Genomic DNA, 25,029 nt, shown 5'->3' on the forward strand with positions numbered 1-25,029 from the left:
TTTTTGACTCTTTTGGAATGCATTTTTAAAAAGTGAACGAAATTTTAAAGATGCAATGCATGTTTTCAAATGAATGTTTAACGGATGAAACTGAATAGACAGAACATATTTTTAGTTTGGAATACATTTGTAAAGAATTAACATGTTTCCAAAATTCGAATAAGATTTTACAAATCCAAAATTTTCTCAAGATTGGACCGTTTTTTAAAGTCTAAACATTTTTTAAGATTGGGATAAAATTGTTGACCGCGAATATATTTTTAAAACTGGAACACTTTTCCCTACATAAAGCTGTCATTCGACGAACGCATTTTGCCCGACATCTCATTAATCCAAATTGAGAAAGCATCCAAAGCGCCACCTGCGAATAAAAAGCATCCAGTCTTTTTGACTGTGTTCAGCCCGAAGTTCCGAACCTTTTTTGACGATTCGGCTATTTTCGGCATGCGCATGCGTAGGCAAACCCAGCCGTTCCCGCTACCCTAAACGGTCGTTTCCTAGATCCTTTGGGGCCTGCAGACTCTTCTCCGTGTTAACATGGAGAAGAGTCTGCCGGCTACGTACAGTACCGGTATGTTCACTCCCATGCCTTGGTAAACCATTCAGTTGAGAGTTAGCGTATGCGAACTCGATCACTTTACTGTGAATTTGCCGGTCGACGACGTCGGACACCCGTTCCAATAATTCTTTCCGCGGACGGAGCCCATACTTAATAACTTAACTTAACAAAATACAAGAACAAAAGTTCACGGAGATAACCTAATAACTGAAAATTGATTAGACAACATTAGACCACCGTATTATATGGACCCACTTGCACAAAATTCAAAACAAGTTTTTAACTTCGTGATTTTTAAAAATAAATAAATACGACTTGAAAAAAATACGTCTACAGTCATTCCCATTTGATGCTTTCTCAATTCGGATGCTTTCTCAATTCAGATGCTTTCTCAGATCGGATGAAATGAGATTTCGGGTAAATGCATGCGTCGAATGACAGCTTTATGTTGAGAAAAGTGTTCCAATTTCAAAAATACACTCAACAATTTTTTCCAATCTTAAAAAATGTTTGGACTTTTAAAATCGTTCCAATCTTAAGAAAGTGTTGGATTTTTAAAATCTTATTCGAATTTTGAAAACATGCATGTTCACCCTTTAAAAATTTATTCCAAACTAGAAAATAGTTCCGTTTATACAAATTCATCTGCTCTTTAAAAACCCATTCAAATCTACAAAACATGTTTTGCATCTGTAAAATCTCGTTTGGTTTTTAAAGAAATGCATTAAAATGAATTCCAAAAGTCAAAAATACGATCTTTTTAAAAATGACCTTCGTTTTGAAAATGCATTCGATTTTAAAACACGTGCGATTTTGAAAAAAAGCATTATGTTTAGCAAAACCAATCTGTTTTGCCCAAATTCTGCTTCGTATTTTGCTTCCGAACGCTCAATTCTGTTTTATTAGCGTTAAAATGTGAAGTATCAAATGTTTAGTAGAAATAATTGTTCCTTGTAAGAGAGGGCTTCTATGGCCGTGGCTTCACATGGCCGTGGTTAATATAAGCTGGCTGTCGAAACACCAGGTGGTTTAGTTTCGAATATCCAGTGCAGTCTTTTTGTTTGCTTTTTCAGCGCAGGCTCAGCGTAACTTACTATAAAATACAAAGCACTTAAAAAACCAACAGTACCTTAGTCTGACGGATAAGTTCTTCCGCTAATATTGTCCGAAATATTTTGGAAGTCTGGGTGAGCACACTTATACGTAGAGGTTGGAGAGAGTACTGTCCGACTAGGAGACCAGACTTTGGGGCTGTCTCGTTTTCCTCCCTGTGAGTAACGCAGCACGGCAGAAAACCGTGTTTGCTCAATCCAAGTGAGCAGCGAAATGATAAAAAAGAGCAATGAAAAGGGTAAATGGGCAATACAAAATCTTGGTAATGGCTGACTAAACGAGCAGCAAATTTTGAGCAAATGACCATGCAGAAAGAGCAACCGGGTACATGTAGTTATATATTAAATGATTTTATCAATTTCTTGTCATTTGGAGATCATCTATCAAGATTCACGTGAATGTTATTTATTCAAACCCTACACTTTGTTACCGGTGTTACAAATAATCAAGCTAACTACACGTATACCGGGAGGATCATGATACCAAGACACTGTGGAAACCTTGAAGAAAAAGTAAATAGAGGCACTGATAAGGCCCTGAACAGGGTAGGCCTAGTGCTTGAACGCCAGACTGATTACTTTGACGCACTGTTCCGACATGATGAATAGAAAGATAACGGGAGCGATGATCTAGTGGTATAAGAAAGACTTTTGCAATTAGAATTAATTGGTACAAAAGAAAACGATGTATGAAGTAATTCACCCAAGTTAGTCGCTCTTGAGTACTCTTAAGTTAGTATCCTGTATGGTTGTTACAGGAATAAATACTGACTGTAACTGTGAAGAAAAATACTACGGAAAATGAGCAAAATCACAACACAATTAATCCAAAGACGTTTTTTTCAACTGTTATGTACAGTTGAAGTGTTTTAATTTTTGTGAGCAGATTTCGTAAGTGCTCGATCGTCTAATATTTTGAGCAACCTGTCCGACGCGTTCCCAATCCAGTCAAATAGACTAAACATCTAAAAGAATGGTTTCTTCGACTTTAATAAACTGTGTATATAGTTTGTGTGTTAAGTAGGCCTAAAAAATATTAGGGTAATGATTTTGCTTCATGAATCCTTCTGTACAAGGGTCTTTTGTATTAGGTCTTTCTTGTAATAGTGAACAAAGCCATTAAATTCTGATGAAGCTTGTAAACCAACTCGTACATGATCCCTCTGTAATGCATCCGGAAATCCTCTTATCTTTGAATGTCCTTTACACAGACGTTCATTGCTCCTCATTTCCCCAATTCCCATAGAACGTGTTCATAAAGGGGCAGGGCACTATATATCCTCCGTGCTGCGCCACTTTAAGTCGAAGGTCGAGTACCTTGTAATACAAGGTAATACAAGGTACTCGACCTTCGTGTGTTATTGTGGATGGGAAGGGAAAGAGGTGTGGTGGGCCGGGAACCACGAGGTCTGAGAAGACTCTAACATGGAAGTCGGTATTAAACTGCAAATTAGTAAGAAGTTCAGGAGTCCGTGCGTCTGAATGTTTGGCCAACATCACTTTTTTTCTCTCAAGCATCTACTTTTCTTTGCTCGCCATATACGAATAACTCTAAAATCGAAATGAGAATTTCAGTATCGGAAGTGTATCTAACCCGTTGAAAGGATAGAACTAAATGATTACCATCACATAGTTACTGGACACAGCAATTTGAAAACTGAGACTGAAAGCTATTATTAGGACTTTACTTCTCTCTTTAGGGGAAGGGTTCGGGTCTTGACGGGGAGTAAACTTTTCAGCCATAGAGAGGAACTGTGCAGTGTTCGTGTTAAATATCCGTCTGAACCCCTTTTCCAATATCGAACTAGGGTTGGGACAAGGGTTTAAGGTTACGGGAAATCCACTGTCAGATTGAGGAACTTTCTTGAGGAAACAATGACGATAAGGAAATTTCAGACAATCTCTATAGAAAAAACATCTGTTGGTCTGTAAAAATTTAAATAAAATTGAAAATTTAAATGTGGAAAGCAGAAGCATTTTTTTGCAATGGTGGACCCGCAGCCCACGTTTTGGGTTGGCTAAAATTAGTGTTTGTTGTGCTTTGATTCATTAAAGGTAAAAATATATGAGATTCATGTAACCCATATGGCGAGACTAAATTCTGGGGGCTTTTTTTGGGAGGGGGAATGAAACAGTGCAAAAATGTCACCTTTCTCTAATCACATTAAAATGCCTCTTTTTGCAAGGGGGGCGTGGCCTCTGTTGTCCCATCTGCCGATGACCGTGTGGATTCTAGACATGGCCAAAGATCCAAGAGATGGTTTGAAGCTGTCTTCAATTAAAATCGTAGTAAATGCAGTCCATACACAGACGTGAAGTTGGCAATGATGTGATTAACTTTGACTTTATTTGAAAATAACGGAACGTTTGTGATAACAAGTGCGATTAAGTGAACTGGAATACTTTATTGAGAAATTATTGCTGACTTGTACCCCACGATTATTGAGGACTGCAGAATCATTTGACTAAAAATGGTGACTCTATGACTATAAGCTTATCTGACGGACTGGGTGACTGGCCGAGGAGCTACTTATGACACATTGTTTTTAACGAGTGAAAAACAGGCAGTTGCAAAAAGAAAACATAAGAAAGGAAATCTCAGTCATGGATTTTGACTTGATTCTAAGAAGCAATTGCTGTGCATGATGGGTATTTATCCTCGAACAATAATTCTGTACTGAGAAACCTCTATTGTCACTTCATGGTACGACAAAATATGTTAGTGCCAGGGTTTGCAAGGTCATGCCCTAATTGGTAGAAACTATATGATTTACTACATGATGTGTACACAATTACGTGTACAAGGACAAACCACAAGCATTGCATTGGAAGAGTGACAGTCACGATTAATAGGCCCTACGGGAAATAAGATCTGAAAGTTACATTTACAGAAAACTGTGAATTGATTAACCTAAAAATTAAAATGAGCGAGTAAACTCATTGTTCTAGAAACTCTATAAAAAGGGAAACATGTTTTGAAACAAAATTCCCACACGCACTGCCAAAAATTAAAAAAAAAAATATCGATACTACTGGTTTGTGGACCATGCCATGTGATATGCGATGCCAACGGAAGCATTTCGAGTAATTCAAGTCATGGTTTTAAATTTCGACAATACTGACTCAAGTCTACGACGCACGTCATTCGTGTTGGAAAGTCCCACGAACTCCTGATCACTTCCTCGAATGACATCTTGGCTATTTATGTACACGCTATGAACATTATGCGGACGAGCAGGACAAAAGTCAACCCCTGGCGATGAATACAGCAGTTCGCTTTCGTACTGAACAATACATGTAGGTCGTTGGTTGGTAACTGAACGCCATCGCGGACTGCTGTGCAAAAATTCCATTTTCCCCAACTGAACACCAGAGCAGCTCTTACAAACCCAGACTCGGATATCGGTAAGGACGTTAGGTTGTATCATAAAATTCAGTTTATTTGTTGTAGTGGCGATGATAGCTGGCTGTAAAAACATGGTTATGTTGGCGTGGGTAATTAGGTCGACACGTGCTGGACTTTGTCTGGGCCGAATGATACGCGATATTGCCTTACTGCTGTAACGACTTGTGAAGTGGTTCTCAGCACCTGGCACGTTAGAGGTCGGAAAAGTAAAAAGAAAAATGTTGCTTGCGAATTCTTTGTAAAAACGCTGAGCAGTCTTTTGCACAACTTAGGACGTCTTAGTCAGTCTCTTGTGAATAATCATTGGTTGATTTTTCTTACGACACAGAAATGTGTTTGATCTCCTTTCATTGTTGCATTGGTGCCACATTACCCCCCACCCCCCGCACATTCATGACATGTAGAAACTGCAAAACAAAATCTACCCCCTGTGTCAAAATGCACTCATCAAAATTAGCAGAAAACCAACAAAGTCGAGGGTGTAAATTAGCGCCAACGACCGGGAAAAGGAAGTTTGAAAAGGAAGGAGCGGATTGGACGTCAGTTTGGCTCTCGGCGATGGTTTCTCTGGATATCTGACATCGTACCGGGGGTCTATGTCAAATTCGGGGCCCTCGTAGAATCATAAGAGTTTATGGCCAAGAACTCTCTGTTACTTCTCTCCATAAAAAAATAATTTAGGCAGAACTTTGTGATGAAGTAGTCTTAAAATTATTTGTCATATTACCTTTAAAGATTAGCCATCCATTGTGATTCTAAGCAGCGCATCTATAATACCCAATTCAACAAACAAAAGTTGGCACTCTTGACGCCAGGCCAGGGGGCTTTATGCACTTCGATAATCACGATCCACTTTCACTGCAGTCAATAACACCAGGCTGTTTGAAGACACTGGTGGGGCGGCTTAATTTCACTTAGCCCGTTATACAAAAGCGACTTGGGTTGATGCGTAACCAACAAATCCAAAAGCTTGCTGAAAACGCAAGCAAAACAATGAACACGCTAACACATTTGACAACAAAGACTGAGAGTTCCGGTTGATATCGTGTGAAGCGCACATAGATTTTGGTCGCATAACGGTACACAAACTGAATTCGCACAGCAATAATGATAGTCAGGTTAGGATACACTACACCCGAATCCTTTACGCACTTTTTACGAAACAACACTTATTTCACCTTTATTTCACTGTTACGCGCATGCGCAAAGGAAAAGAAATTTTAGCACATGCATTTCATATGCAAAAAAGCAAATTCAAATGAAACTGTTTTATTTGTTACTGCCATCTGCAATCACTTTCTTAGAACACAAAGATAACATCATATAATTGGATTGTAAAGGGAATTAAATTTATAACGATCTTGGACCCTGGTTCCGGGTAAGACAAGTGCATGCTAATTATCCAATGTACCGTAGCTTTTCATATGAGGAAAAATGCTTGGAAGTCGTATTTTGGGTAAATTTTTCGCTATAACGTTATCTATCATTCTATCATATCTTTACAATTTGTAATGAGAATGTGTGACCTGTTCGCATTTAGTAGTTTACAAACAGAACAAAATTTGTGTGCATTTTCCAGTTCTCCTGACAGTTCGGTTTCCAATAATGTTCAATTTGCATTATTTATTCCTCCTTTTATAACCTCACGAGAAGGGATTTAGACCCTGTTGCCCAATCTATTAAAATTTCATTGTAAAAGTTTTCGTTCAACTTTGCCTCTTTGTCCGGGCTTGTGGACAAAGGTCACACTTTAAATATTTTTGTATAAAACCTAAACATTTTCCTTCACTCAGTATTTCGATTTTGCTGGTAAATGTTTAGTTCACTGCACACTGCCAGCCTGCAAACCAACATCCTCAAACTCGACATTCTATGAGATACGGATTTCGAAAATAAGAAATGTAAAGGACATAAACAGCTGAAGTGGCAGTAGAAATATTTCCATCGATGTTGTCTGGCCTACTAGCTCCCTGTGGTGACATTCCTTTTATTACCTTGTATCATTGTCTACTTCACTCTCAATCCCTTTATAGAAAGAAGATCGCATTACACTCGTGGAGTTGAACCTTCCGATCCAAGAGCAGAGTGTGCTTTCCGATTTCAGTGTTATTTCCGTTCATGTTTGAACCGCGGGATTGTGGAACTTTCTTTTTTCAAAGTTACTTCCTCCTGCTAATTTTTTGTGTGTGAGATAATTCAAGTGGGCTTCAAAATAATGTCGGCAATGGTTACTTTTATAATAATGTATAAATTATAGTTCGTAATACTTAAATCCTGTCAATCGTTCTTTCTTATGTGGATAATCCACCAGAGCAGTTACTTTAGTTACACTTGCGTACAAGAGAAAATGTGGGTGTATGGTAATTCTTGAAAATGGAACAAATTACTTTCAGTCAACGTGTAGGCCTATGTAAACTTTCAACCATAACGATACGACAAATTACAGTAATGAATTTGCTGTGCCCTTTAAAATAATTTTAAAATTTTGTTTTCTATGTAGTTTAGTGTGCTTTGCTTGGTTTCTTGCAAAATTAGAACGAGTAAAATAGGAACATATGCCAATTTTCTTTTAATCTAAATCAAGAAATACCTTATTATAAAGCATGACGGCATTTGAATTTTCTGTATATAAACAAATGCTGATGGTGAGTTACACGCATCACTTGAATCTTTCTCATATTTTATCTTCTTGTTAATGTTCAAAATGAAAAGGCTCGCTTGAAAATATGGCAAGACAAAAACCTGACACAGTAATCTGCACTATTCACAAGGGCATTTATACAGTGTATATCAAAACTAGTGTTTTAGTTTATTATGTCGTTGTAAATGAAGTGACTTTGGATCGATTTAAACACTGTATTACTATTTTGGTTTCAAAAAAATTTGGTCAAAAGTTTACACAGTGTAGATTCATTTTGTTTGCCGTGTCTCATAGCGTCTTATTTTGATGTGCTATTTTAAACTTATTTCTGCGCCTATGAGCAAATTATTTTGGATATATGGCGCTATATATATGCTGTAATTATTATCATTATATTATGTGTTTATAAATCACAGCAGATTCACAATGGAGTCGAGGAAGCGTCTGTCTTCGGTGGGACAAGGTAGCAGCATCGTCGAAAAGGTGCTGTCGGGTCTGTCCGATTTCGGAACCAGGAGTCTCAACCTCAGTGTAATGGTGAACGACCCGTCCCTCAAAGAAGCATACACTACCGCCCAAACCAACGGTCGGTTACCGACCAACCGAGCACGGGTCCTGATCCTTGGCGAACCTCGTGCCGGCAAGACCAGCTTACTGAACCGGCTCATGGGCAGAGAGTTTGACATTCGGGAACAGCCGACCGAGGGTATCGAGACGCGCATGTGTCATGTGACCAACGTGGACAAGCAGTGGAATGAATCTGAAGAGGCCAAGGCAGATGACATCCGGGAATGCGCTTCTGCGGCGGCAGTTCTTGGGGAAGTGTCTTCAGGTGGGCCTGAGATTGATGAGAACAGCAATAGAAAAGCCTTCAAACCGGCCCAAACCTCACCCGCCCCGGAACCTTGCTATCCATCACTCGCTCATCTAATGAAGATAGCGGCACAGCTCATACTTGCCGTGGTGGTTGTCTTTACCCTGGGAATATTCCAATACGGCTATGTGGTATTTGTGTGGTGCTCCATTGCGGTGACGTCTTTGTCAGTGGATTACAACAACGCATACCGGTTTGCAACATCCATGTCATTGGTTTGTGCTCTCTTTGAGGCCATGATGCGAATTGATCATCCACTTGAAGTCCTGGCCTGTAAAGAGGACGATAACAATTCCAGACAAGACGTAATATATTTCATAGTGAAGAACATCATGTTGAATATGCTGAACACCTTAATGGTGGGATTAGGCAACGGTTTGGGCTTTCGCACAGGTATTGCCGTGGCTTTCTCTGCGTGCGTCCACCCAGCTGAAACGAACCTCACTCTGGATACCGTTGTCGAAGGATTGAAAACATCTTGCAAAATGTTCCTACTAGGTGGAGTCTACGGAGTGGGAGGAGTCATCGGATTGGGATGGTACAAATACTGCACGTCTGACAATCGACTGCACAAGAGTAGAGCAGCCATCTGCTGGGGTTTCGGGGTCTTGCTTCTCGGGTTGTCCTCGGAAGGTGGGTGCAACTATCGACCTTACTGGTTCATCTTTCTCAATGGCTTCGCTATGACACTTGTCGGCACTTGGGGTGCCATATTTGGCCGGAGGACGGTTCTGAAATACGGCTTTGAGGCTAGTTACCTGACCAAGAAAATGGTGGGTTTTCTGATAGGTCTATACCTTGCCCACATGTGTGGTTGGTCTCTGAGGGTACCAAACGCCTCCTTGCCCTCTCTTGCATTGTACGTTCTATCGATCACCGCACATCCCTTGTTTGATCTTCACACCACCTACAAGATCTGGCGTGCGAAGCAGGTCTTTCCCATTAAGCTGATGCGAGCAAAGATGAAGGCTGTCTTAAAGGGACATCCGGTCTTAGAGACCAAGCTAAGTCTGTGGGACTTTGCTGGGGACACACTCTACCACTGTACGCATCACATCTTCATGCCTGACAGAGCTCTGTATGTGATCGTCTTCAATCTCCAGGCTGCTGTTTCTGACGAGGAAGGACAGCTACAGAAACTTCTCTTTTGGTTACATTCAGTCTGTGCGCATGCGCGTCACCCAGACGCTGTTGTCATCATTGTCGGCACCCACAAAGAGAGCGTTTCTGAGGCGAACAGGACGCGTATCACTAATGAACTTCACCGTAGAATTGCTTCTCCATTTTGCCACCGACTGGTTTTGAACCCACTGAACGACAAACCGTTGTTCCTTGTCGAGAATTCGCAACCCATTGACGAAGATTTCAAGCAGTTACGAGCCGAAATATTCAGACGAGTTGAGAGTGCCGAGTACGCCCAGGAAAAATATCCCATCAAGTATCTGCACTTCTATCGCGAGATTCAGAGACACCGAAAACGGGCAGAGAAGGCTGCTAACGTGATGACATTGGATCAAATAAGAGACCTTGCCAGGGAAATCTGCGATGTGACAAATGAAAAAGACTTGAAGAACATGCTCAAGTTTTTCTGCGAAGCTGGAGAAATCATTCACAAAGATAAAGACGACGTTTTGCGGCAGTACGTTGTATTGGACCCTCAGTTCCTAGTTGATGTCATGAAGAAACTTGTACAAGTCCCTCGTGGTTCTAGAAGATCGCATCGCTTTGCTGTAGATTGGAGAAATTATGAAAACAGTGGAATCATCACTGAAGGTCTCCTGCAACATATTTACGGCGACATGTGCCATCTTGTGCCACTCCTAACCAAGCTTCTCCAGGCATATGACCTCATGTGTCCCGTAATGCCAGTTTTAAATCCACACAGCTCGCAGAAGTCCTTTTTAGTGCCGGCCATGCTTTGTCCTTACCAGGGTGAGCCAACAGAGTTCTGGCAGCCGACGGAAAAGGAAGAGGTCTTTTACTTTGATTTTGATTTCTTCGATCCCAGCACCGTCTACTACCGTCTCCTAACTCGATGCCTGACTCACGCCTGTGTAGACAAGTTCGACTCCTCCTCGAAGCCTCTGATTTTTGCAGACCGGTGTCGTTTCCACATTGGTGCAAAGTTTGTCTTTAAGTTGCAGCTTGAAAGACGATCTCGCCAACAGATGCTTCTGTCAGTCACCGTCCTTGCCTTCGAGGAGCAACATCCCGCCAGTCATCTACTCAGATTCTTGCTGAACGTCGTGAGAAGCATAGTTGCTCGGGACTACCCACATCTGTGTTTCACATTCGGTCCTCGCTGCCCTTACTGCGTGCACAAGGTCACGTCGGACCAATCGAAGGAGATCATGTCCGAAGACAGCTGTGGGAACAACAATCGCCACGAGGCCAAAATCCACGTGCTGAAGATATCAGGGCATGACCAGGCGTTTCCTACAACGTCCCCTGCTGTAATGCTGTGTGGTCAAAATAGGTACGAGTGGATGCTGACTGGGTGCAAATCTCAGGTAAGTATATCAATTGGAAGAGAAGTGTTCCACAAATGATTGAACAAATGGAATTATCATCATCCTTCCATATAGCCCTGCAACTTAAGAAGTATGGTAGTTTCTCACGATGTGCTAAAAGCTTGTTAATGTGTGATTAAGTACGGTTGTCTGGTTATTAGATCGTAACTGTGAGTAAATGGCGCCCTGTACTGATCCTTAAAGGAGAGGATTCAGACAAGAGGCGAAAAATATCAGCGGATTAAGGGAAAAAGATATAATCGCTAAAATTTAAATTTTAAGTACAACGTCACGTACTGCAGTCCTAATCTCTCAGTCTGATATATGACACCTTGACAGGATATACAGCGTAGTTCCTCCAGTCGTCCGCAAAAGGTGACATTCACCATAAAGACTGCAATTACGAAACTTCCTCCAGGCATTTTTCATAAAGTGTGCCAGATGCTCGACATTTTTCCAGATACAAGGAACTGGAAGACCCTGGCGGGTAGGTATCTCCTTTGTTTTTGCAGTGCGGCCGCCGCTGTGCTTTGGGGCGAATAATTCAGTTACATGTAATCAACGACCCAGTCGTCTGATAACGGGGTTTATTATTTGGATATTGTTCAGTATATTTTTGTATAATAGTTGTGGCTTTCTGGATCATTTCTCTTTCCGAAGGGGAGTTGGGTAAAGACGTGGAATCCGTAGCGGTGTTGGACAGCGAGCGGGTCGGTAGCCCGACTGAGTGTCTGCTGCGAGAATGGGCCGCGATTGGTGGCGACGTGACGGTCGGCGACTTGCTGGAAGTGCTTGGTAGACCGTCGCTTGAGCGAATGGATATCATGCAAGAAATACGCTCCCAAATGACTCCACACTGAAGTCATAGCGAAGGCGTACAAAATGATGTGGTTAGTATTGGATACGTGCGATTTAGCTTTCAAAGGGCAATCCTTATCGTAAGTACTGTATGCCAATTAAGCTAGTCTATGGGGTTGAATTTCAACCGGAGTCAACTCATGGAAGCTACTCGAATGTACCCATGGCCTGAAAGTACACAGCATATGCCTACTACACCAGTAGGGTGTAGATTTGTTTAGATGGTCGAGATATACGCACAAATTGCAGTGTTCTTTTTCAATTCGGAATTGGCAAGAAACCTGCTTTGCAACACCTGCACTTCCGTTGCCTTCCCTCGCAAAAATTGTGAGGAAAAACCAGTCCATCCTATTGCCCTAATGCATGGACGAACGAACATGGACGAACATGCTTATGCTTGTGGGGCAAGGCTGATTTCATGGAGAAAATAGGTGGCGCTGTTCTTTATATGAGGTCAAACATACACATGGCACAGTGTACATTAGGTGGTTTTGTATTACTCCCGTTGGGCGCTACATTGGTTTTTGTTTCATTGGGTTGTGTTGTGTTATGTATGAAAATGCTGTGTGACATTCACCAGTGTGGTGTTCCACTGTAGTACTAATTATCGCAACAAAAGTAGATGAAGAAACGGCATTGATCTTTCTCCCTCGTGACTTTTATGCGACCATCAAAAATGTGTCATCTATTTTTATAACAAGACGCGGGCATTCAGAATCATTTTAAAGTACCCGAAGTTAGTGAACAACCTATTAAATTTGTCACGTTACGGGATGTAGTGTGAGCAAAAGCTTTGCTTTGTTTGAATTTGTAGAAAGTACTATTTGATCATTGTGTCGTTTAAATAATAAGTATGACTTGCCACCGAGATGGACTGCAGACTATTTCTCTTAACGGATTTCAAATAACTGTTGATGGCGGTCATATCGAGCTCTCAAGGAGCTATAATCGACCGGACATTTACAGTGCATGAACATGAAACTAACCTTTTGCTGCTGTTTCATAGTAAGCTGTGATAGCAAGCTGAGTAGGGGAATACAATAATTGTTATTACTATGATAATTGTTTGCAAAATCGGCAAAATAAAGTCAAGGGCGACAACTTAACAAGCACATGCCTGAATTTAGTATTAGGAATAAGCCAGTTTAACCAGCGGGTTGGAATTTGTACAGGGAACATCTACTTTAATAAATTCAGCAATGTCAAGCTATCTTACTCTTTACACTTAACATCTTTACCTTAACTTTAACTAGCAATGTATATTAAGTGAAGTGTGAAAAACCACTACGTTGACTTGTGCATCATAATTATCGCATATAGCGTTTTTAGGGAGAAGTGTAATTGAATGTGAAAGAGTAATACCCTATTTGATAAACTGTATTTGTTTCCTTTTCTTCGCACACGATAGTTTTAGAAGGAATGGTCTATTTTGTGTATCGACTTGCAAAAAAATGACTTGTTACCAACCCAAGTCAGACGCTATACTCGACCGGCCCCATATATTTTTATAGCTTGTAACTCCGTAAGTTGATGCCTGGTTCTTTTTGCTGATTACAGCTGGACAAAATAATGTGAAGCTTGACTTCCACTTGGACAAAGAGACTTGTGATTTGACTTGTATTTAGACCAAATGACTTGTGACTTGACTTGTGTTTAGACCAAATGACTTGTAACTTGACTTGGACTTGCATAAAATTACTTGTGACTTGACTTGGACTTGTAAAAAATGACTTCCTGCCACCTAGTCTGGCAGGATCCCGACGAAGTATGCATCGTGGCGAACCAGATTACATTTTCATATGTAGCTTGGACCTTAATATCATTGTTATATAAAGATTTGGAACTCTGCCATCAAGAATTAACCAATCATATTCATGTTTCTGAGTCTTTTTTTATTCTGTTTCTCAAAAGCTTATAATAATTTTTACATCATAATTATACTCCTAATAGTGGACTAAATCATTCAGTGAGCTGATGTTTAGACTGGAAATCTTCTGACAAACAAATACATGTATATTGCTAGACTAGTTGGCTGTTCCCACGAGTTTGTGGAAAGGCTCGTTTCACGTGAGCGGTACACTAAGATGTCACCAGAGGCTTGTTTCGGCGTCAAATCATTAACCAGAAACCTATGAAGGGTGGCCCACAAACGCGAAGAACCAGAAACAGTTACGTCATCTTACAGATGCAAGCGCAAGGAAGCAGACGGCACTGTTCGGACATCACTGTCACTCGGTATTCGACATTTTTATCTCCAGTGGTGGTCTCTCTTTTCATGTAGGTCTACGTTCTAGAAGAAAGTATCTCTTGATTCGCTGCATGTAACAGCGAATTTTGAAATGTATAATTTATTCCTTCGACGGGTGGCAGATATTATGCTTTTTTTCCCCGCCATTTTCAATCGGCACTGAACCAACTTCAATCTTTGGTTCTCTTTTGGTCGCACAATGACCGTCCTAGAGGCATAACCAAGTCGCAAAAACGCTTAATTAATGACCTAAGCTGAGACAAGTTCATGGTTCGGGTGGCCCAAGTGATCATGTTCATGAAATGAACAGGTGTATTAGGGATGGTTTTGGGAGGTTTGGGGTTGGTTTGCGTTGCGGGTGGGGAGTGTGTACACATTGCATGTGTGTATGTCGGTACGTTGATTTGTACGCATGTATCTAGTGTCCTTTTTGGTGTTGTATGTCATTTTGGTCATTCAATTGTTTGATAAAATTTTGGTGTTTTTATCAATCAATTTTATATACACTTTTTATTTGATGTGCATACCTGTATTTTTACTGTTCTGGTTTTGATAGTTTTAAAGTAATAATTGTAAATAAAACTGAAATTCAGCCTTTAGCTGCGAGAGTTTGGTTACTAAACCATGAATAATGATAATATTATTGCAACACGGGTTTTTATATGACGCCCCTTTAAGTCACGAGTAAGTCTTGGTTCCAAGACTTTGTTATTGTTTTGCTCTTGGTGAAAACATGTATTTAGGCGCACACTGTTTACCAAGGTCAAATTCAACTAACCCCACACTGGATTAAATTCTGCAGTGCACCGATTACATTTTGTCTATACATTATTATATGGATGTTTTCAATTCAGTGTGGCAGCACAGGGTTCATCGTCTGGTAAACTGCTCTTTGTTGATAGTGCTGAATTGCGAACATTTGCATGGCTATATCAACTGTAGTCGGACACCAGACTAGTCGCGTCGAAAACGCCGGGATTTCCCGGCGGTATTTCGAAATCGACAATATTGTGTACATCAATCCTAGTTGCTACGACACGTTTGGCAATATTCCAGAAGAAATATTTACGTACACACACGGTACTGCAGTGCGAGCCACTGTTTCACTGGGTGGATTTGTGTTTACGTTGTATGTGCCAAATACCCCCTGTATTTTTGAAGCAAGTCAGCAAAACGAAGCCCTTCTGGAACGTCTCCCCCTTCATCCCATGAAATCTGAATGTGCACCCAGGCAGACGCCGTTGGCTTTGCAATAGACTGAATTTCAGTGTGAGTACATGCTTTCGTGTCATGTGTGTACGTTGTTCATCCCAAGCAGAAGCCGTGTGACCCTTGTTCTTTCTGGCTAATTTCTGTTGACGTGTTGTTTACGTGTGTTAACAGTTTGTTCACTTGTTCATTAACAATCCCTCGTAGGCTTGTGGAAACGTCGAATAAAGCGAATTTAATTTAAACTACTGACCACATCTAAATTATTTTATTCATGTTTTGTCAAGGGTGCATGTCGCGTTTCACTAGGCTGTTTGTAATGTGTTGGGGTGTATATGTTATTGTAAACAGCAGATCGTTTTCGAAACGAGTAGATTCGACTTAGACTTTGGTTTCGCTTGTTCAAGCCATTTTGAACCAGCGTTCGAAACCACGTCTAAGTTCTAACTGGAACCAGCAAAACTGGAGTCTAAGCCGAATCTACCGGTTCGCCCATCTGTGTGGTGGAATGATCCACCCGTACCAGCCGCGAACACAGGCATTTCGTACGTTCACCTTTAGTACATTAGCCAAGTTTCAACCCGCCACGCAACTCTGCAACGCGGAGGCTTATCAATTGGATATTGTTGTGGAGACCATAAGAAATACATATAGGTCTATTTGACACACCAGCACAATATTAAAGCATAATGTAAAATTCTACACAAAATAAAGAAAACTTTCTGAAGTTTTCTAAATTGAGTTTGCGATCATCAAGATACGTGTCCATTACAAAAACTGTGATCCTGTCAGCGGGTTTCGTTTAGGGACTGTGTTTTTAAGCCTGTTGTTTTCATATTTTGGGGCCCAGGAGAAAGATAAGTCAGTCAAAAAACTAAAAAAACCGTGGGTAAACAAATACAAGTTGAACGCACATAATGCTACATTAAAGGACTCAAAGGGCTCAATGCATAATTGTCTTGTTCTGAATCTTCTTCGTGGTTTGTCATTGAATAGAAAGATTAAACCCACCTTTGGCAACACTGGGTATATAAAGTTGAAGGACTCCTTAATAAGTATAAACCACTTAACGGTCTTTAGTTTTTACTTGTGCGATCAAGGACAAAACAAACAAATCAAATGGTTTTTCACCAATGGTGACAGCTACATGAAGTAGCCCCACCTCAAATTTCCCCCCTCCCCCGAGCAAATTTTATGGATCCGCCCGGTAAATTACATGAAATGGACAAACGTTGCACCCCAGATAGTTATCAAGTAATATTTGCCTTTTTACTCTCTCTCTCGTTTTGCTCTCTCTTCTATGGGGGTCGGGAAAATCGATACCGAAAATATGATATGACTAACCTAAAAAATCAACCAAAATATCGAAGGATTACCCAATGGCTTATACTGTCATCAGCCAAAAACTGTCTGTTCGTGGCGTGTAACCCCAATTTTGTCTTTTAAAAGTTATTTCTATGGCATGCAAGCCAAAACAATGAAAACACCTTGTTTTGTGAAGATTTGGATCTTTCTCTTTTAACAGGTACGGTCCCTTTTTGTGGTCATAATTAGCCAATATTATTACTAATCCAAATGGATTAGATCGACAGAACCAAATGTAGGGCATAGTTGCCGTTTTTACTTGCTGGGTTAAAATGTGACTTGAGCAATTTTTTATGTTAGAGATAACATTTTAAACATTCTAATACAAGAGAAAACAATTAAGATTGTTTGTTCCTTTAATTTTGAATTTCTGCGAACAGGTCCATGAAATGGATACGAGAGTATCAACCTACCTACGTGGTTTCAAAGGCTTCGGCCGCAGCTACAATCGTAGTGTGTTGGCCAAGGACGAGCTTTTCCACCAGCGATTTAAAGAAGCATTAGACAACGGCTCTCTGCAGTGTAATCGCCTCCGGATCCTCACCATAGGCGACAAGGGTGTCGGCAAGTCTAGTACCCTGAAGTACTTACAAGGTGAAGTGTGCGATCCCACTCTGGAGCCCAAGATGACAGAGGGGATCGAGATCACCGCGTGCGAGGTGTTTGAGCAGAGGCAGGCCTGGATGGCCTGCGATAACGATGGGCAACTTTCACCGGCAGACGACCCGACTGTCTCCGCTGCTTGGTTTGTCTGTGCGGACGTCGACAGCATGGGGGGAACTCTGCACCAACATGTAGGCGAAAAAGCCCAAGAAACAACAACAAAGGGCATCACTGGCCGTAAAACCAGGCGAGAACCAAATGTTAAAAAAGATGACCCAGACGGAAACACTGGTGAGACACCCTCTGGGATCTGCAGGTCTGCCCTAACCCAAATGCAGATGAGTATTTCGGCAATCCTCATGTTTGTCATTGCTTATCATTACGCACCAGGTGACTTCGGAATCTTGTGCTGGCTTGCTATGTTCACGTCACATCAGCTTTTCTTCAAGTCTGATTTCAATTCTGCCTACCGTTTTGTCACCCCTGTCATGCTTCAGATTACTGCCGCTGAAGCAGCTGTCAGAGCAGACGAATACTTGACTAACATTGCAGACACTCTGCCAGAAGATTCTCTGTGGTTGGTACTCGCCGTTGTTGTGCTTTACTCGGGTCTGTTTGGTTTATGTACTGCATTCGGTTTACTATCCGGGCTTGGATGCAGAAGTGGCGTAGCCATTGCTTTCTGTCTCATGATCCCTAAGTCAAAGTTTAGTCTACCTTTGAATAAAACTGTTATCGCATTGGTTATTGGTAACTTCAGTGGTCCCCTCCTGGTGCGATTTGGCATAAAGCCAATGCAAGTAAGGTTGCGCAGTCTCACTTTAGCTGCCATGGGGTTGTTTGCTCTGCTTGGCGTCGCTACTGGGACAAAGTTTCAGGTTTTGGCTGGATACTCTGAGAACATGTGCACGTGTGTTTTACTTCTTGGGGCGTCTATGGGGTTAGGGCATGCCTACGCAGTACTTAAGGCTCGCGGAATAGTTGCCACGAGGAAGCTCATGTTACCTTATTATCTGAAAAAAGGTTTTGGCTTCGTCGCAGGAATCGCTCTGGGTCACCTGATCGGTTGGCAGCTGAATTATTTCAGCGAGTCGATGACACCATTTTCAGTTTTCCTCTCCCTAGTAGCTGCCTCGGGGTTCCTCATCTACGACCTCAGAACAGCTCAGGAGATCCTTCGCCTAGAAAAAGACGCCATTCCAATTACAACCTTCCGGAAATTTCTAATGGCCTCTGCCACCGGAGACAACCCTGTCAGCCTTAAGCTTCATCTCTGGGACAATGGTGGTGACAGCGTTTACCAGAGCATGCAACAATTCTTCAGACCGACAGAGGCTGTTTATCTCCTAGTGTTCAGCTTGGAGGATGCCAGACAGGATGAGGAGAAGCAGCTCCAGCGCTTACGCCAGTGGCTTTTCACAATAAAGGCACAGTCCAAGAGAATTCAAGACTCTCAAGAAAATGCGGAGTCAGATCCTAATACCCTGATTTTTGTCGTCGGCACACACAGGGACAGCGTCTCTAAAGATTTCCTCTCCCACTTTGCCGGTAAGATAGACGAGGCCCTTTATAAAGACTTCTGCTGTATTCTGGCCATCAATGGTGACAAGGGACCCTTGTACGTCGTGGAGAACTCCAAAGTGATGGATCAAGACGGGATTCACCTTCGGAGCTCTGTTATCAGACTGGCAAAGAAAACATCGTACATGAAGGAACTGTTCCCCATTCGACACCTTCGTATTCTGAACAAGGTACGAGACAGGCAGTCTCGTGGCCTTCTGCCCTGGATCATGAAAATTTCTGACCTTCTGCAGGACATTGCAGAGGAAAACATGAGTGTGGCAGAGCTGCAGCAGGTCCTTGTAAGCCTGCATCGTACTGGGGACGTTATATACAGATATGATGACCAGGTCCTTAACAGGTATGTAGTCGTTAGTCCAGGGGCTCTGATGGATGTTCTGCAGGCAATCGTTTCTATTCCTCAGCGGGAATCCCGCAAGAGAAGTCAAGCCAGAGACTGGCTAGACCTGGAAACTAAAGGCATTGTTTCTCAAAATCTCATCCAGACCATTGTTGGTCCTGACGATACCCTGCTCCCCTGTTTACGGCTCATGGAGGCTTATAACTTACTGATACCTGTCTATTCGTCCGCCTTGATGTCTTGTCCCCAAACTCCGTCACTTCAGGAACAAGACACGGACCCTTCCCTATCCTTAGCGTCTGGTCAGCTTCCCAACTACTGCATCCTTCCAAGCCATCTTCCAGACTTCACAGGGGAAGAAGCAGACTTCTGGGTGCCTGCAGAGGATGACGAAGTGTATATCTTTGACTTCAAGCATGTGTCTCCCAAACCCATCTTTCATCGTCTTCTTGCTAAGTTATGGTGTGAGAGGGATATTCAAGACAGTAAGCATGAATCGGTGAGCATACATGCAAATTAAGTCCACACATTTTGTGTTTACATTTGCCAATCTCAATAGCAACAGTCTTGACTCGAAATACAGCGTTGTTGAATTATCAGATTTCTACAATGTGTTCGATATGTCAACGAAAAGAACCATAGCAACACTGGAGTACGTTACACTAAAAATAGTTTAAGGAAGCAAGAGCATTTCTGTAAATATTAGTGCATATTCTATCTCTCTGCACCACACTGTATTTCCTTGTATCTCTAAAATTTGCTGGATGACAAAGCAGTACCGCTTACATCGGAATTGGATTTGATTTTCCCATGGTTCATTGACAATTCTAATCTTAGCTTTTCGGTAATACAAACTTAAGTTACATGTTCTGATTGCTTTCCATTTGCTTCATAATTTGTAGGTGTTCAAAACAAGAGGTCGTTTCAGACTCAAGGGAACCAACTTGTACGTAGTACGACTGCAGCAGATAGCATGCTCTCAGAATACAATTGAAGTGACAATCCACCATAACATCAGTAATAATCGGTGTAACCTACAGGTGCGTATAGTGTACGTACTGGGCTTTCTTTGCGTGAATACAGGTCGCACTGGTCACAACAGGGAAATGTGCATCCGATCATTTTGATTGTGTCAGTTTATCACACATTATTCAAAACTCCGCCCCACACAAAAAAGTTTTGGTTATGACAATTTTTATTCACGTCCAAGTGGAACTCTAGCTCGATCTAAAGAAGCTTTTCCTCCCAGAGTCACCAATTTCGGTGAATTCTGGACCACAATTTTTAATCACAAATCAGCAGGTAATGGCGGGAAACCACCACTGGCGAAGATGCTTATAGCAGGCGATCATTTTTTAGTGTGCATATCTCTTACCAGGTCTTGCAGTATCTGCGGGGGCTTCTGGAGGAGATTCGCTGCATGGATTTTCCTGAGCTGCCGTACACTTGTGGGCCCATCTGCGACACCTGCAGCTCTGACGGCCTGCTGAAAATCTTGAAGATCTGCGGTCACGACGAGGCGTTTCCCATCGCCAACATGCAGTGCAAAGCGTTCATGCAGGAGGGAAGGTACCATGAAGTCCACCTCACACCTCAGGTATTAAATCCAACCGCATCCAATTACCTTGCCGTGTTGTGGCATGAGAGAATAGGTCCCAGTTCTCGCTCCAGGATGTCACCTGCAAAAGGACGATGTGCGTTGGTGGACCCGCTTTTTAGGGGTGCAGACCACTAATTCAAGTGAGAATTTCTTTTGAAAAAGGAGATTGTTTGGCCCCCAAAATGGTGAGATTGTGTAAATCTTTGCCAGGATCAACTCCCTGGGTCTTTGAGCTTTCGTATGAGAGCAGAATGGCTAAAAGCAACCGTTGAAAAATGTTCCTAAGTGCGCGAGATCAAGAAAGTTGAGGGTTGCCACTTGAAAAATGGCTACAATCAGACTTCGGAAAAATCACTTTTGGGGGTAATTTTGTTTTGTGGGAATAATTAAAAATGTAATTTGTTAACCCACAAAAAATTGAAAAGAAATTGAAAGATTAGTGACAAGAATTTCATTTGTGTTTCAGAAATCTCAGGGAGGTTGGCGTGCATGCTATTAGGCCCTGAACAGTGCTGATTTTACACTGTTTTCAATGGGGTTTGAATTAGTGGACTGTACCCTTAGTTGTTAGCGCCAATCTCGGATAGTTGGGTATATTTGTTATCCCGGACAATACGGTCAGTGTCACAAAGGAAGGTTGCATGCATCTGACATTCCAATAAAATCCAACAAGTGCAGGGCCAACAAATTTAGTCTACCTGCTACTTATAAAGAACGGAGTGACCCTATTCTTTTGCGGGGGGTATTAGGCAATTATGCATGTAGTTCAAAAAGGATCGACAGAGATATTTGTGCGCGTAAATTGTACCCTTGAAAGTGTCTTTCATTTCGATGTGAAACAAAGGTCACCGAACATCTCTTGCTGTTGCCAAACGAGTCGACGGCTTAGCTGCGCACTGAATTAGTGAAAAAGTAACCCCCCATTTTTCCTTTCTGCCTAACCAGATGTCACAAAGATCAGATCATATGAAGCTGGTACTGATCGAAATGTTTCACTAGTCCCTTACAGTACAAACCAATGATCACTGGTATTCTGCAGTTCCATTCCTTTAAGTTCCGTGTTTGGCGGGTACCGCTTCTGTTTCTTAATACAGAAATGTGATCGAAAAGAATGATTTAAATATTGTCAAATATCCCACCGCAACCTAATGGTTGCCATGTGGAAATTTCTGCTTATGTTCGTTTTGTATTCAGGCAAATAAAAAGAAATCAATTTCATGAATATACACAAGTCAAATCATGCGACCATTTCTCTGTGTATATTTTGAACAATCAGCGAAAAAAAAAGACGCAATAGTATGACGACAATATGGATATTGTTCCAATTATAACTTATTTCAACACTCACCTTTAGCTTAAAGTGACCTGTGGAAAACGAAGAACAAGCTCTTGTGTCTCGTCTGACAGTGCCTGTTCACTGACCCCACGGGATGGTGAGTGTACACGGCTGTTAATTTAAGCAAAGTGCAACTTAAAAAAATACCGCATCATATCCCACAGGAAACCTTGTCTACAAAATCTTTTTCAAGGTTAAGTGAACGCTTTCGATTTGGCGGTTCTTCAGGAAACTTATCGTGCAGGAAACTTAAAGGGTTCACTTCAAATTCAGGCTCAAAGTGTCAACCCAAGGTGAATTGGGCTTGTCACACTTCCCATTGAAAATACAGAGGTTGTGCATGATACCATTTTTCCGGTTAGAGTTTTTGTTCAACAGGGATACACATTATATGCTATCCCTCCATAACAAAGGCAGTTACTGGAAAAATGGTTGCCATGCACATCCGTCATATGATTAAATGCACGTGTGGGAGTTTACGGGCGACCCGTCCTATATTGGAGTACCCGGCATGATGGCATGGTGAAGGTCCTCGTAATTATGTACTGACTGCTGCATTTTCTCGGTGAATACGTACAGTGGGCTCTGCATATTGCACGACGCTAGTAGCTTACTGACTGCCGGACCCTTATGGTATTTTTCTCCCATTCCCAGGTCGTTCTTCAAGTTTTATAAACGAACTTGTCGTGGGAGAAAATAGCGACCGAATGACCGTAATCGGCGAAGTACATAACTCCACTTTCAACATGCAGCGTACTGAGGCCAGCCCGTATGACACTAATGCCCAGAACTCAGAGGGCACCACAACACGGGAACGAGCGGGAGACACCTTACAATAAGCAAAGAATACGACTGAAAAGAAAGCGGCCTTTATCGCTGGCCACTAAGTTTTTTTAAACTAAATTGTAACTAAATTGTATTGTGGAATCAGAATCCATTGATGCTGAGTGCCAGAAATTGGACATCTGAGATTCTTTAGGCTTCAGGCTGAATAGCAGACTGGACGTACTTTCTTCACTGAAAAAGTTAACAACTCATTTTGTTCACTGTTCCTGGTTTAATTTGATTATTCCTCTTAATCGTGATGTAGCGTTGCTCTAAAAGGGCCAAAAATTATGACCGTTAAGGACATTTTGAGCCGCAGCCATAACTTTTGGTCGCAACTTTACATACTGGTACCAGTCTTTAACATTACCATGTTAAACATAAGTCAAAATAAGCCACTATATTAACTTTATGGTGTATATGTATATTTTTCACACAATGAGAGGAATGAGAGTCATATCATAATGTACGTCGTGTCAGAATCGGATGGGGTGTTTTAAGAATTCATGAATGTCAGAAGTGGTTGCTGCATGAAAGTAGAAATAGAAATTTAGACGTGGAGAAATGATTGCATAAATGGAGAAGTAGACGTAGAAATCAAGCCTTCTTCAGGAGTGGAAATATAAATTATAGATGTAAGAAGAGCATACTGAAAAAGATTGGGTAGAGCTATAAGGAAAAGATTTTTCCAGTCCCACCAAATAACGAGCCAAGAGTTTGGTAGCTTTCTTCAGAACCGTTTACAAGGGCAAATTTCTTATATTTTTTGCAAATATGGCTGTTGTCAGCCGACGTGGTTTATAACCAGTATTGCCAGCTGCAGAAATATCACTATCGTACACAACCAGCTTCAGTATTATGTTATACAATGACAACTGTTCAGACGGTGTAGTGCCGTCTATATATTAGGCCTATTGTTATTTTTTTACCCTCAAATCCCAATCGAAACCCCATAAATATTAGTATAGTGGACGGGACAGTAGCATAACACTAAGTCTCCACAGAACAGGTTCAATAAACTACCATAAAAGTGGCATTTCAGCCATGAGTATTTATGAAACATTCAAGAAATGTTTGAGTCCTTTGTACGTTTAGTGTAAAATTTTGTTTTATTTTTGGCCGAGTCTGCACTGTATTTATGTCTGGTGGAAAATATTCGATCAAATTTTGGAAATTTTCAAATCTATTAATGGCTTGACATGCATTTCTGAACAAAACATGTCACTTTAAGAACGAACTGTTTAAAGTTCTTTACTCTACAACATACAGCTTTCTTTCATTGATGTTGACCCATAAACTTTCGGTATAGGCATATTCCTAGTTGTGTTTGCTTTACTGTTGAACCTTACGGAAGCCCGCTAGTGCCATTTTGAACTACGCAAAATCATTTTTTATTGCGAAATAACGCAATAACTTTGCACATTATACCCGGGTGCAGGAGTATACTCCCCCGTTAGCGAGATCATACTCTCGCTGACCTGCAGGTCGTACCCCAGCCGTTCGAACGCTCAGGAGTATCGGGGTGCACCCTCGCAAAAAGGCCCGAAATATGTCCGCCGAGCTCATTAATAAAAGTTATACACTCAAAATATTCTATATTAGAGAGTCCTGAGAGCCATGAAATTGAGGAATTGGATAGATATGGCACTGAACCTCTGGCCCGGACTTTGGGCTTCCAATTCTGAGCAATTTGAGTGCAGTCGGGTCCGAAAGTGGCACTATTTGGCCGTTTTGCAGAGGGATGTTTTTCAAAATGGCTACTTTTCTGGGCAGGGACATTTTCTTCATTTAGGCGTGGTCTGCTTCTGGTGAAAATTTCTCAAAAATTCATTGGTCAACCCGCCGAAAATTGAAAGGAAAATGAAAGGGGACATGTCGATCATCGTGTTTCTGTGCAGCCTGGACACCTGTGAGAGTTGTATTTTTAAAAAAGTGTGGGGATTTATCATTGCTGTCTATAGG

General features: G+C 41.5%; 2 protein-coding genes across 7 annotated transcripts; both read left to right on the forward strand.

Moving 5' to 3' along the window:
- The first annotated feature begins 4,392 nt into the window (after positions 1-4,392).
- Positions 4,393-15,662, forward strand: LOC147797072 (uncharacterized). 2 transcript variants are annotated; one of them, XM_087143952.1, is made up of 4 exons: positions 4,393-5,076; positions 8,138-11,102; positions 11,442-11,589; positions 11,763-15,662. In XM_087143952.1, the coding sequence occupies exons 2-4, from the start codon at positions 8,145-8,147 to the stop codon at positions 11,960-11,962; spliced, it is 3,306 nt and encodes a 1,101-aa protein (XP_087000078.1). In that variant the 5' UTR covers positions 4,393-5,076; positions 8,138-8,144; the 3' UTR covers positions 11,963-15,662. The 2 variants fall into 2 exon arrangements, with proteins under 2 accessions (XP_087000078.1, XP_022107659.2); XM_022251967.2 differs by having other exon boundaries at positions 4,394-5,076; positions 8,135-11,102.
- On the forward strand, positions 11,872-24,127 carry LOC110988464 (putative serine/threonine-protein kinase roco4). 5 transcript variants are annotated; one of them, XM_087143954.1, is made up of 6 exons: positions 11,872-11,992; positions 17,163-19,805; positions 20,209-20,346; positions 20,685-20,903; positions 22,261-22,339; positions 22,897-24,127. In XM_087143954.1, the coding sequence occupies exons 2-6, from the start codon at positions 17,172-17,174 to the stop codon at positions 23,079-23,081; spliced, it is 3,255 nt and encodes a 1,084-aa protein (XP_087000080.1). In that variant the 5' UTR covers positions 11,872-11,992; positions 17,163-17,171; the 3' UTR covers positions 23,082-24,127. The 5 variants fall into 5 exon arrangements, with proteins under 5 accessions (XP_087000080.1, XP_022107662.2, XP_022107663.2 ...); XM_022251970.2 differs by lacking the exon at positions 11,872-11,992 and adding an exon at positions 11,995-15,477; XM_022251971.2 differs by lacking the exon at positions 11,872-11,992 and having other exon boundaries at positions 17,823-17,962; positions 18,427-19,805.
- The last annotated feature ends 902 nt before the right edge of the window (positions 24,128-25,029 follow it).

The sequence above is a fragment of the Acanthaster planci genome, linkage group LG12 (genome assembly GCF_054643075.1).
Source record: "Acanthaster planci isolate LZ-2023a linkage group LG12, COTS_SCS, whole genome shotgun sequence".
Classification (NCBI taxonomy): Eukaryota; Metazoa; Echinodermata; class Asteroidea; order Valvatida; family Acanthasteridae; genus Acanthaster; species Acanthaster planci.

Bases quoted from the DNA above. Each gene is read 5' to 3' on its own strand.
- LOC147797072 (XM_087143952.1), top strand. From the start codon at position 8,145: ATGGAGTCGAGGAAGCGTCTGTCTTCGGTGGGACAAGGTAGCAGCATC. The intron at 11,103-11,441 runs GTAAGTATATCA...ACACCTTGACAG, and splicing joins TGACTGGGTGCAAATCTCAG to GATATACAGCGTAGTTCCTC. The intron at 11,590-11,762 runs GTAGGTATCTCC...CTCTTTCCGAAG, and splicing joins GAACTGGAAGACCCTGGCGG to GGGAGTTGGGTAAAGACGTG.
- LOC110988464 (XM_087143954.1), top strand. From the start codon at position 17,172: ATGGATACGAGAGTATCAACCTACCTACGTGGTTTCAAAGGCTTCGGC. The intron at 20,347-20,684 runs GTGCGTATAGTG...ATCTCTTACCAG, and splicing joins ATAATCGGTGTAACCTACAG to GTCTTGCAGTATCTGCGGGG. The intron at 22,340-22,896 runs GTGAGTGTACAC...TCCCATTCCCAG, and splicing joins TTCACTGACCCCACGGGATG to GTCGTTCTTCAAGTTTTATA.